This window comes from Mycteria americana, chromosome 6, assembly GCF_035582795.1.
Source record: "Mycteria americana isolate JAX WOST 10 ecotype Jacksonville Zoo and Gardens chromosome 6, USCA_MyAme_1.0, whole genome shotgun sequence".
In the NCBI taxonomy this organism is placed as follows: Eukaryota; Metazoa; Chordata; class Aves; order Ciconiiformes; family Ciconiidae; genus Mycteria; species Mycteria americana.
The window spans coordinates 67,317,638-67,330,197 of record NC_134370.1 but is presented as its reverse complement, the minus strand read 5'-3'; the positions used below and the strand labels follow the sequence as shown (position 1 = coordinate 67,330,197).

The window sequence follows — 12,560 nt, the reverse complement described above, 5'->3', positions numbered from 1 at the left end:
GACACTGAAGAACGTGGTGACCGAAAGTCATTTGCTGAGGTTTGCTATATATTGAGATGCTTCTCTTCTTCATTACAACAATTAAAAATGCGAGACACTTCTTTCCCTCGTTCTTCCAGGGTATGTAACCCAGGTCAGATGCTGTGCTGGTCGTGGGCATGCTCACAGCAATAAAACTCCTGCCCAAGCAGAGCTTTGCAGCCCTTCAACGCTTGGGTTTCAACCCTTCCACCTTTTCTGGACACCCATGGGTGCAAGCTCTGTCCCGGCCACCCATGCGGAGGATGAACTCATGAGTCAAAGCTCGGAAACCCTTTGCCGTTCCCGTCTTCCCGGGGCTCACGGTGAGAGATGGTGTCACACGGGGGTTCCTCGCCCACGTTGGCTCCGCTCGCCCTGGCCCGTGGCTCATACTTGGCAGGTTGGTGGCTCTGGAGGGCTTTGGGAGCCCCTTGTGTCTTCTGAGCTGCGGGAGTGGCCACCTCCCACCAGTGACGGGTGACGGACCATGTTTTGAAGCACAGATGGGATGACCCATCGCTATCTTCACCCTTCAGGTATCTTCGCTCCCCGGCCCCGCGTTGCTTGTCAGGGGCTTCATGTCCCCGCCCCAGTGCTCCTCTGGCAGTGACGGTCCCCAGGGTTGTCCTCTGGCAGCCCGACAGCTGCTCAGCTCTGGGGTGGGTTATCGCCTGCAGAAGATGGGGCTGATGAACGGGAGGGGCTGAGCTGAACACTGGGGGGACCTGAAAGGGAGCCTAAAGCCAGCCTTGGTCCTTCCTTCTGGGAGGTTGGTTTGTGGGGTGGAGAGGAGAGCCCGGTTGTCCCGTGGGCTGTCGGGGGAACAGCCAGAATTCACTGTGAGCCTCGAGCTGGGGCGTCTTGAGGCTGCCCTTGGCTCTTTGTTCGTGGACGTTCATCAGTCGCTGGAGTTAAATTGCACGTTGTGGTGGTTTAGCCCCAGCCGGCAGCCAAGCCCCACGCAGCCGCTCGCTCGCTTGCCCCCCCCCCGGTGGGATGGGGGAGAGAATCGGAAGAGCAAAAGTGAGAAAACTCAAGGGTTGAGATAAAAACAGTTTAATAATTGGAACAAAATAATAGTAATAATAATAATGAATTATAACGAGAAGGAAAACAACGAGAGAGAAACAAAACCCAAGGGAGGGAAAAAAGGGGAAAAATATTAAAAAATAATAATAATAAAAAAAAAGATACAACCGCTTACCACCTGCCGACCGATGCCCAGCCAGTCCCCCCCTTCCTGCTTCTTCCCCAGCTTTCTATACTGAGCATGATGCCATATGGTATGGAATAGCCCTTGGGCCAGTTTGGATCAACTGTCCTGGCTGTGTCCCCTCCCAGCTTCTTCTGCACCTGGCAGAGCAGGGGAAGCTGAAAAGTCCTTGACCAGTGCAGCAACAACTAAAACATCTCTGTGTTATCAACACTGTCTTCAGCACAAATCCAAAACATAGCCCCATACCAGCCACTATAAAGAAAATTGACTCTATCTCAGCTGAAACCAGGACACCTGTGACACCTCGGGGAGAGGCAACGGGGTGGAGCTGGGTTTATTGCCGCTGTTTGCTAAAAGCACTTCCCTCCCAGCAGCTCATTTCTTTCGGCTCGAGAGTCAATGACGGTGAAAAGAGGCAAAGGGCACGGGGAAAGTGCGGGTCTGGGAAAGGCGGTGCGGTACGTTCGGTGCCTGTCGTGCTCGGTGTGAGTATTTACAGGTTAAATATTTATATGTAACTTTGCAGAGTCACAGTCCGTGGAAGGATTTCAAGTTTTGGTCCTTTAGGCGCAGTGAGGTTTTATTGCCCTGAAAAATCAGTGAGCAGCTCCAGCCTCCGCACAGCTTCCCTGGACCTGGCTGTACCGTTCCTTTCAGCAAAATCGGCGAGAAAGTCCCGCTGACCCCAAATCTGCTTAGTCTGAGTTTTCATAGAAGCTCTAACTTTACGTTGCAAATTATTAGCCTAAGTCGTTGCGCGTGAATACTTGCTAAAAATACTCCGCTTGCACAGCCAGCCTCACTCGAGGGATTTTTGGAAAGAAAAATCCTCCAGAGGCATTAAAAATGGAGAGCAGGTTAGCGCCTTGCCGGGGGCAGATGCTTCCAGGTCCCCCCAGGTTCCTCCTCCTCTGCCCTGCTTCGGGACATGGTGGTTTCTGGGCTGGTGGGACGCTGCCCGCGTTAGGACCTGCTTAAACAAATGTTTTTGTACCCAGGGCTGCAGTCTCTGCAGAGCAGCACGCTGGCGACGTGAGTTACTGCGCTGACTGGAGCAAATTCGGGGGGTTTTGGTCCCCGTTTGAGCTCGAAGGCCGTCTCCTCCATGGGGCATGGGCAGCCTTGGAGACATCCTAGACGCCCCGGCCGAGGCACGTTTGGACTGCGGTGCAGCCACGTCCCATGAGGTTTCCTTCCCCAAGTCTTTTACAGGATTTCACCTGGCTGCTGCTGCCAGAAGCACTTTCGTGCCTCGCGTCCAAACTGCTGCCGATGCTTTCCCAGGTGCGAGAAACCCGTCTGCGTCCCTGCCGAGCTCCAAAACCCATCTCCCAGCTCTCCTCCAGCCCAGGAATCTCTACCACCTTTTAAATCACGTTTATGAGCGGGGTGAAAAAAATGGAATTAACATCAAAAAAATAACAGACCGAATACTGGGCTGGCTGTATTTATTTTCACACTTTAATTCAATAAAAACCTCAACTTTAATTGAGCTGAATCAGCTCCAACATTTCCAGTGTGCTGGGCTCGAGTGTCTTGGAAATCGGGGGTCCCCACCCCGCGGCTGGGGGTGCCGGGAGGACTTTGCCCGGGTCTTGCCGCGCCTCTCGCCGACGGTTTCTTTAGAAAAGGAAGACAAAAAAATAACACCACCTTTGTGCTTTATGGACTTTTTGATAAAAGGGCTCATACAAAGGGCACAGTTTAAAGTAATTCCGTGATAAAACAAACTTCCAATGCAAACGCGCTGCGATACGGGGCAGATAAAGGCTGTTTGCTTTGCTGGCGTTGGCTCTGCGGGCAGCGTTTGGCCCTGGGGAACCCGAATTGCCGCAGACGTGCAGCCTCGCGGGGCGGGTACGCGCCCTGGCCGGCTGCCCGCTGCCAAAACCCGCTCTTCTGGGATTCCCCTGGTGCTGAGCACCAGCCCCAGGCAAGCTCAGCCCCCAGCACCATCCCTGGCCCTAACCCCTCCACATCCCCGGCCCCATCCTCATTCCCATCCTCATCATCATCTCCATCCCCATCCCCGGCCCCATCCCCAACCCCATCCCTGGCCCCATCATCGTCCTCATCCTCATCCCCATCCCGAGCCCCAGCCAAGGCAGCCTCTGCAGCAGAGGCGCTTGGTCCACAGGAGCAAACCCAGACGTGGGTGAGGGCTCCAGCCGGTCCCCTGCACTCAGCGACGCCTCTGCAAACCGGGGGGGTCCTTCTATTTGCCGCGCTGCTCCTCAGAGCCCAACTCTGCCAAAAACCCCGGTCTGTCCGAAAACCCACCCCCTCCCTCTGGCACCGGGGCTTCCCCGAGGGGTGGCCGAGGCGGCACCAAGCGAGATGCTCACCTGCGGCTTGGTTTGGTCCCCGCTGCAGGAACTCGCTGTGGGGACAGCAAAGTCCCTGTGGGGGGACGGCGGTGCCCCGCCGTACCCTGGCGAAGCAGAGAGGTTTCGATGTGGCTGCCAGGGCTCCCTCCCGAGCCGTGCCCACGTCTGGATGGCAGCGAGCGGTACGCTGCCGAAGCTGGGGATGCTGCCGGGCCCCCCAGATCCCTCCCGCAGCACCGAGGAGTTTGCCCTAAACTAAAAAGACACAAAGCAAAGGGGAAAAGCTCCAGGGCACCGAAAGGCTCCCTTCCCTCCCCGCCGGCTCTCATGCCACCTCCCCGCTTCCCTGCGCAGCAAAGGTAATTAATGTCCAAATGCAAATGGTGGCTTGAAGTGTGAGCCTCGGTGGGAAGGACTTTTTTTTTTTTTAAATGAATTTTTTTAATTGCTTTTTCTCCAGGCAGCTCTGACCTGTGTCAGGAGCCTGTGCTGGAGCTGCCCCAGCCCTTGGTGAAGCGGGACCTCTGGGGTTAGGCTTCCCTTCGGGATTATTTTGGGGGGCAGGAGGCTGGCAGGGACGGGTATGTGCTGCCCCTGGACATGGCAGCGGGGACGTGCTCGGGCCCTGGCCCTGCTCCCCGCCACGGCTCTCCCAGGGGATCTCTCTGCTCCCGGGTTCAGTCGAAGATCTCAGGGTGGTTTTTGGGCGAAGCTGAGCTGGTTTTCACACCGCTATTGTTTTCCACTACCCCGCAGGCCGTGGCATGTGTGCAGAGCTGACTGATGGCTGCTGCCGCCTCCCCAGACGTCGGAAGCCGGGCAGAAACAGAGCTGGGCAGTGTTTGCACAAGGAGACCAGGCAGGTTTATTTTTTTGGGAAAAATTTGGCACAATTTTAAAAGTCCTGTTCTCGCATGGGGCCCCGCTGGTGCAGCCCTAAGGGGTAGACCCTCAGCGCAGTGGAAATCAAAGGGAAACCCCCTTTTCCAGAGGTCAGACCAACAAGTCCCCGGAGGAAGGTTTATTAGGGCTGGAAGATCGCACTGAAGTGTTTAATAGTGCGGAAACCCGCCCAAATCACCACGGGTGCAATAACCAGACCCCGGGGTGACAGCGTGTGGGGTTGGGACCCCCGTCCTGTGCCTGGGGTGGGGGCTCAGCCCCGGAGCCGTGGCCTCGAAGCCGGGACCCCCAGCCGGACCCTGCAGCACCCGCTGGCGGGGGGCTTTCCGCCCAGCGAAACGCCTTCCTCAGAGGGGCTGTGTAAAAGACCTTATTGTCAAAAAAGAGAGAGGGAAAAAACCCACAACAGGACTGAATTGTACAGAGGAGCCCTCGACGTCTAATACTTTTTATAGGGAACAGGGCCCCGGGGCAGGATGCGGCCGCCTTAATGCTCCTTTCAGCCAGTGCGTCCCCATAAAGTCCAGTGCAGGGACCTGGGGGTGAATGGGGACCTGGGGGTGAATGGGGACCTGCAGCGGCACCGGGAGGGCCGGGGACAGTGGGTTTGGCCGGGAACGGTGGCGGTGCCGGGTGTCCCCCCGCCCGCGGCGGGAGCCATTTGTCCTCTGCCGAGTGCGGCCAGGCCACCGCGGCCAAGGCACATTATTTTTGGGGCTGATTCTTCTCGTCTAATCCTCCGAATAGAACCGTGCTTTATAATTTTTGAGAAGGAAAATGGAGAAGGAAAGAGGAAATGCGTGGTACAGTCTGTGGCTCCTGGCAGGTACACGGGGTGCTGAGCTCGTCCTGCTCCCTGCAAAGCACACGGCAGACTGGGGCAGCCAGCCCTTTTTTGATTAAAACCAGCAATGGACAGTGAAGTGTCCGCACCGCTGAAACGCGGCAGTGGGAGGGCTGCGCTCGTGTGATCGCGCAGGGAAGAGCTGGTGGATGGGGGCAGAGCCCTGATGGGGTCCGGGCCCTGAGCTCCCCCCCCGCCCAGCCCACCAGCTCCCCGGGCACACGGCGGCCGCTTCCCTGTGTCTGTACGTCACCAAAGCCACTTCCACCCCTCCAGACTTCTGTCCCTGCATCCCTACAAGCTGCCATCCCTCCATCTCCGCGTCCCTGCAAACCGCCGTCCCTCCGTGCCTCGTCCATCCCCAGGCGCTTGCGGGCTGGAGGACTCGCCCGGTCCACGGGCTGCGGGCACCCCAAGTGTCTAACGGAGGGTCAGCCCCAGAGCCGGCCCGTGAGCGGAGCTGCTCTGGCCAGGGAGCGGGCGGAGGGGACGCGTGGTGGTCAGGGCACGCGGCCGGGGCTCTGTGTCACCGGGGCGGTGGCACCGTGCGAGCCGGCTCCACGCCGGGGCTCTGCCGGTGCTGGCGGGGGAAGGAGCAGGAGGGTCACAGCTTGGCACGAAGGAGAAGATAGCAGGACCCGAAGCTCGGAGGAGCCTGGTGAGGTGCTGCTGTAAACACAAAAGCACAAAAGGGGATGGGGAATAAAAAAATCAGGGAAGGGCTCTGCACGGGCGGAGCGAAGCATCTTCCCGGGGATGCCAGCGCTGGGCTGGGAGGGAGAGACCGGGTTGTGTAAACCTGGCTGAGCGCTTTGGGAACGGGTCTTTCCTAGGGGTTTTGTGGGTTTGGTTTTGGTTTTTTTTTTTTAATCGTGGTGTCATTTTGTTAGGCACTGGTGACAAAGAGCAGCCACCTGCCCCGGCCAAGCCGCAGCCTTCTCCTGCCTGTGGTAAAACAAAGCCAGGGCCACGGTGCCAGTCAAGCCACCGAGGCCCGACGGTGCTCCCCATCCCACTGCCGTGGGCCCGGGGTAAGCCGGGGACAGGCTGGCAGCCCGAAATAGCCACAATATTTCCTGTCCTTTAAAGTTCGCTTAAAGAAAACTAATTTCCTCTGTCCTTTCGGTAGCAGAATACAAAGCAGCCAGTGCTGCCCCTTTCCCCACGTCCCTTAAAAAAAATCACCTTCTTTTCCTGTAGGCTGAAGCCGAACCCTTGGTGCAGTGCGGGATGCAGGAGCGTCCGGGTCACACATAAATGCCCACCCGCCCCCACGCTTGTCACTGGGCACAAGAGGTGGGCTTTGCTCTAATACATTCAATTATGATTTTTTTTTTTCCCCCGGCATGTTGAATGTAACAGAGAAGGGAAAAAAACATTTGTGTCACCCAGTCTTGGAAAAATGAAGCTGAAAATGGCATTTTTAAGCCTCAAAAGTGCAAAGAGCCGCCTGGGCCGTCGGGCAGGGGTGAGCACAGGCGATCGCAGGGTGTTTAATGCTCGTGCTGGTCTTTGGCGGCAGCGAGAGCGAAGGGGAGCGGGAACCGGCCCGGGCAGCGGCCCCCGCGCCTTCGCCGCTCCGGCCGGCTCACGTCCTGCCCGTGCTGCTGGGACCCCGGCCGGGGCAGACGCTGCAGGGGAGCTGCAGAAGAGCCGGCCTGTTCAAGGGATGGGGAAATGAAGTCCTGCTTTTAATTTCTGATCATGCTGCAAGGTTAGAAAATATGGCTGGATTTGTTATCCTTCTTATCCCAGTGTCTGATGCCCAGCTGCCGCTCCCGGTCCCCGGAGCAGCCCGGCTCCTGCAGAGCTGCCGCTTTTGGGTACCGGGGGAGCCGCATCCCCCGGGATGCTGCGGGCCTGGGCTCGGTTGGTGCGACCAGGGCAGCACCGTGCAGGGCACCTATTTTCTGCCAAGGTTATTTTATCCAGCCAGGACTGGAGAAACTTTTAATACCGTTAAATTGCCCTTTCTGTGGCTTTCTTCACAGGCAACGCCTGGATTAGCCAGAGAGATGTGCCGGGTGATGAGCCCCGCAGGGTGTAATCCCATCAGCCCGGTCGGGGAGCAGCAGGATGGGACCACGGTGCCAGGCTGCTCTGGGAGGTGTTTGGGCCCAATCCTGCACCGCTGCCCGGGACAGTGTGAGCAACGGGGCATACAACTGGCCCTTCTTTCCTTTTCTAGCAGAATTAACTTTAATGTTGTCCCGTTTTCCCGCACACGGAGGAGCCGGTTGGTTTTGGACAGCCCCAGGCTGGCGGGGTCAGTGCGCCCGCAGTGCTGGGGCGTTGTGCTGGGTCCCCAAAATGCCCTGAGTGAGCAGCAGGACATGGGGCCTTGGAGATGGGGTGGGACCGGCAGTTTGCATCCACATCAGGCCTGCCCCCGCCCCGCCCCAAAAAATGTTCAGGCTGTGCCCTGAGCCCCACCGGGACCCGGCTGCTGGGCACAGCGGTCGCTCTCCATCCCAGGGCCTGACCTTGCATCCCGCTCACTGCACCGATGCCAGCAAAGAAACAGCCAAAACCAGGACTAGGAGTCAGTGTCCAGATGGTAATTATTTGTATTTATTTTAAAGCAGGTAAAGGACAGCCAAGCACTTTGGGGAAGAAGCCAGGGGTGCAGCGTGCGGCTCCCTGCTTGCAGGAGGCAGCTGGGCAAGGGCTCGAAGCCAAGGTGTTCGGGCAGCCGCGGCTGAGCAGGGGCTCCGGCGCTGACGGCTCAATTAATCCCAGTGGTGGTGGGTCCTGTGCATCTCACTGCTTCCTCGGTGAGTAATTAACGGCCTCAGCACCCGCCTCCCTCCCGCTGCCGGTGCAGGGGGGTTAATCTCATTTGAGAGCATCCGTTTCCCTCCCAGCGCCGAGCCCTTTCTGTGTGCTCCCGCTGCTCCGAGACGGGCTGGGGGAAAACCTGACGTTGACAAAATAAAACTAAGCTGCTTTCTCGTCTCAGTCAGCTGAAGGAAGAACCTCCTCCAGGCCCCTGCTCGGGCTTATTTTTAGAAGCTGAAATAAAATAGCAAGGGACTGCGATATACGCAGCCATCCCAGGCCAAGCGCTGGTAACCGGGACTTCTGTCGCCAGCGTCTGGGGCTCAGGCAGCCCCTTGCTCCTGGGCTTTTGGGGCTTTTCCTGCCTTTAGCCTTGACCCCTCCCTTTCCCCAGGGATGGATGACAGGGGGATGGATGACGCCCCTCACCCGGACCTGCTGTCAGTCCTGCCAGGAGCCGAACAGGCTTCACTGGTGGGAGGGTTGGGAATGAGCATTGAAATCTCAATTAAACTGCCTGAGCTGGTGGGGGGTTTTTTGGGGGATTTTGTTTTTAATTTCTGTTTATTTTTGCCCCTGGGGATTTATTCCTGCAGCATGTGCGTTGCTTACTTAATGGAGCCTTGTGCTAACGAGGTTTCAGGTTTGCTGTCGGGGGGGATTTTGTCCTGATTCCAGGGTAGCAGCACTCAGGCTCTCAGCCGCTTTCGGGAACCGACCCTGTTCCCAGGAGGTTTCAGGACACACTCGCTCCTGGCCCTGTGGCAGGGGACCTGGGGACCTCTCATGCCACCGCGCAGCGACGTTTGCTTCTCTCCCACACCCCTTCCCTGACCATCCCGACCCGGCTGGCGAGGGTGGCAGCAGGGTTTTCGGAGCAGGGACGTCACGGTGCGTCTGGGGGAGGCTGTGTGCAATGGCTGCGTGCAGTAACAGCTCCGGAGCGCTCCGCGGCGAGCGGAACAAAACCCCTTTTGTGGTGGGGCCTCGGCCGGTGCCCACCAAAGGTTTGGGACAGGCTCCGGCTGAGCCCTGTGGGTGCTGGGGAGCTCGTGGCGGGTTTGGAAGCCGGCTTTGGAAGCAGCGCGGTGCCCGAGATGTTCTCCTCAAGAGGGATGATAAGGAACTGCTGCGGCTATTCCAGATAGTGTTTTCTCAAAGAAAACCTGCAAGGCTGAATGAAACAGCTGTTTTATAGCCTCTGTTAGGGCTTCAAGGCTCATGAAACAGTACGTGCGGATAAAAGGGGTCTGGCACCTGGAGAAGGCGACTGTGAGACGGTTAAAGCTCAGGTGACAGGGGTGTGCGTGGCAGGCACGTGCAGGCTTTGGGCTATGCAGCAGGATGGGAGGTAGGTGACAGTTTCAGGGAAATGCAGTTAATTAGCCCTGACACAGATACAGCTATTTCACAGCTAAGCCCGAGTCAGGATAAGCTCTCGGGGCAGCTGTGAAAATGCCTGTCAAACCGCAGCGGCAGTGAAGGGCTGAGCCACCTCTTCCCTGTCTCTGCGACAACAGGCAGGAGAGCCTGTCCTGGCGAGGGAGAGCAAACCAGGGCGCAGTGGTGCTGCCGTACCCGCTTCACGAGCCGCTGGAGGAGCCGCAGGGGGACGGAGGCAGGTAAGGCCAGGTAAGGAGACAGACTGTACTTGTAAACCCGATTCAAGGTGGGCGGATCAGGAGGACATGCATTTTAATCAGACACTGAAAAGCCCAAACACCCTGCAGCTGATGCAGGCATGGGCTGCCAATAAAAAGTGCCACCAACGCAGTGTCATTGTGGGGAGGAATCTGTTTATTTTAAGATACACTCTGTTTCTGAAGAAGGATATTTTAGCAGCCTGCAACAGAAATGTGAACCAGAGGGTTAACCTGCCCGTTCGGCCTTGGCCAGCCTTGCCGATGCTCACACAAGTTTCTTGGGATAGAAAAAAAAAAAAGGTCCAAAATTCAAACTGTACACCTTTTTACAGGGTGCTTAGCTGGGCTCACTTTTTACACTGCTGTACATGCTTGGGATAACTAAGTGCAATTGTTTTCAGAGCCAATATATCATCCCAGGCCACTAATGAAGATAAAATAAAAGCTGTGGTGAGCGGAAGCTGCGCAGATACACAGGCAAATTAAGCTTATTGTGTTCCCGATACTCCAGAGTGCATTTACCAAGAGAAAGAGGAGTGGAGCAAAGACAGTTTATAATCCTTCCTGGTCACAGGGCTCCCTTCTCTTACACCAAGAAGTATCCGTCAAACCGAGTGGCTTTGCTTTGTATCATCAGCTCTATTTACAATTTGCAACAGTGCAATTAAATAGCTCACTTACTTACTGAGATTGTGCAGTATTATTGGCAGATTATTTTAGGCTCTCTCACAGTAACACTGTATCACAATAGCTTTTAGGAACCAGAAACGCAGTGGCCAGCCAAAGCTTATTGCTGGTTCTTACACCTGGATGTCTCTACGCAGCAATCACAACAGGGGCTACTCCTGAAGCAGCCTCTAACAAACTTGCAGGGATGTGGGTAGCAGCCCCGCAGCGCAGGGCTTCCAGCCGACCCATTTCCCCCGGGAGCAGGGTGAATTAGCCCGCAGTGAACCGCACCGCCGGCCAGCAGGCAGTGGGGACTGTAACGTGCTCAGGCTCCCAGGAAAGAGCCCGCTGCGGTTAACGGAGCTCTCCTGGCTGACAATATACACTATAAAAGCAGCAGCAGCAGCCAGGGCATGCTGAAGGTGAGGAAGGAATTTAAAACGGGGAAGAAGAAACTGGAAATAGAGGCATGAGCAGAACTGCAGCCACCTCCACCTTCTGCTCTCGACTATTGCAGGGGAGCGTGTGACAGAGCAAGAGAGCAGAGAGATGGCCCCGCTCCCAGGCTTGTCCCTGCCCTGCTCTCACTGGTTTCTTCAGTCCCCGAAAGCCCTGACGGGGCTCCAGCCACGGGAACCCCGCAGTGCTCGTTAGCAGCAAACCAGACGCACGCTCCCCCCACGCACCCACGTGCCTTCCCTCTCCGGGACTGTGTCTCGGAGTCCAGACGCGCTCAGAGCAGGGCGCTTCCGTCTTTCGTCGAGCCTCGGTTCCCAGCGCCACAAGCACTACCTTCTTTTTCGCATGCAGGTTTCAAGCCTTCCCAGCTCTTCGTAGGCCTGGTAGAAAACGTCAAAGTCTCTGGCACTCCAGCCCCTCCAGACAGCCAGGCACCACTCCATGTTTTCGTTCTCAAAGCAGCACACAACTGTGTCCTTTGCTATGAGAGCAGCATCCACCAGCGTCCTGGGAAAGGAAGAACAGAGCAGAGAAGGGCATTACAGTGGAGAGCAGCTCTGCTAACAGCACACTGCCGCTCATCTGGGAGGCACTGACTCACTAGCTTTCCTTTCCAGCTACTGAATCTCTTTTTATAAACTGCAAATCCTTGAGAAAGGAGAATGTAACAAAGAGAGGGATCAGAAACTATGTCACAGCAAAAGCAAGCAGCTCAGTGACATGGGAAGAGATTTTTAAAGGGATTCAGGTGCCTAAACATGCAGGTGGGTGCTTAAGTCTGCTGTGACATTTTGAAGGTGCTGTTAATCTCCCGATTTGCTAAATCCACAGACTCTTTTGCCTGCTGCCAGCTGGGCATTTTCAAAACAGCCCGCACACCACGCCACAGCTAGCAGGCTGCCGAGAGCCTCTGCAGCCTGAAATGCAGTGTGGAAGCAGGATGGAGCCCACCTCTGCCTGCTCAGGGTATGGGTCCCAAGTCCAGATCAGCAGGCATGGCTACAGCAACAGCCCAGGGACCCACAAGGTTCATGCAGAAGGAGTCCTGCGTGACAGCATCGTGTTGCGTGTGCTTCCCTTCATGGTCTCTGAGCATGGTACCTGACCAAACAAGAGCGGTTGAAGCTGCCCCTGCAGATATCCCAGAGGGAGGTGGCCAGGCAGAAGATGACACTTGTGTCCTTGCAGGGTTCAAGGGAACCTTGCCGGGCTCCTTCTACCGCTCCAGTAGCAGACGGGGGAAGACCAACCCCAAACTGTTTCCCCAGAAAGGCCCCTAGACATTGGTGGGGAGCACTGGCAACGAGGGCTGTCCTTGGCAGCTGGTTTTTATCCCAAACTGCCCCTAAGAAGCCACCTTCCTTCCCTCACCTCCCTACCCTGCTCTGCCCTTGGAGGAGGCAGGCACTATGGGCTGGTCTTTATCCTGCTGGTAAAACAGGGCAAGTCAATGGCCACTGTGCCTGAACCAGCCAGGCTGCAAGGCAGCAAAGCAGGACAAGTCTGAGATGGCCATGTCACCTCGCCTAAACTCCACGCTTAATTTGGGTAAAGGAAAATCAACCTAAGAGTACCTGTGAACAATAAAGAGAATACTCCACTCCCAACTAACTGACAAAGACACTCAGTTAGCAAGTAGAGGGAACGGCAGGAGCACTTTGATCTCCTGTTGTGTTTGCCCAGTGGTAATAAATGATCAT

The 12,560-nt window shown here is 56.5% G+C and overlaps 1 protein-coding gene across 2 annotated transcripts in view; it reads right to left on the bottom strand.

Moving 5' to 3' along the window:
• Nucleotides 1-7,912: 7,912 nt before the first annotated feature.
• The window catches only part of LRRK1 (leucine rich repeat kinase 1), an 85,917-nt gene continuing 81,269 nt past the window's right edge, over nt 7,913-12,560 (bottom strand). For both annotated transcript variants that reach the window (XM_075506325.1, XM_075506326.1), the window contains exon 34: nt 7,913-11,367. In XM_075506325.1, coding sequence (XP_075362440.1) covers nt 11,190-11,367 — 178 coding nt within the window. In that variant the 3' untranslated portion in view covers nt 7,913-11,189. The remainder of the gene's footprint in view (nt 11,368-12,560) is intronic.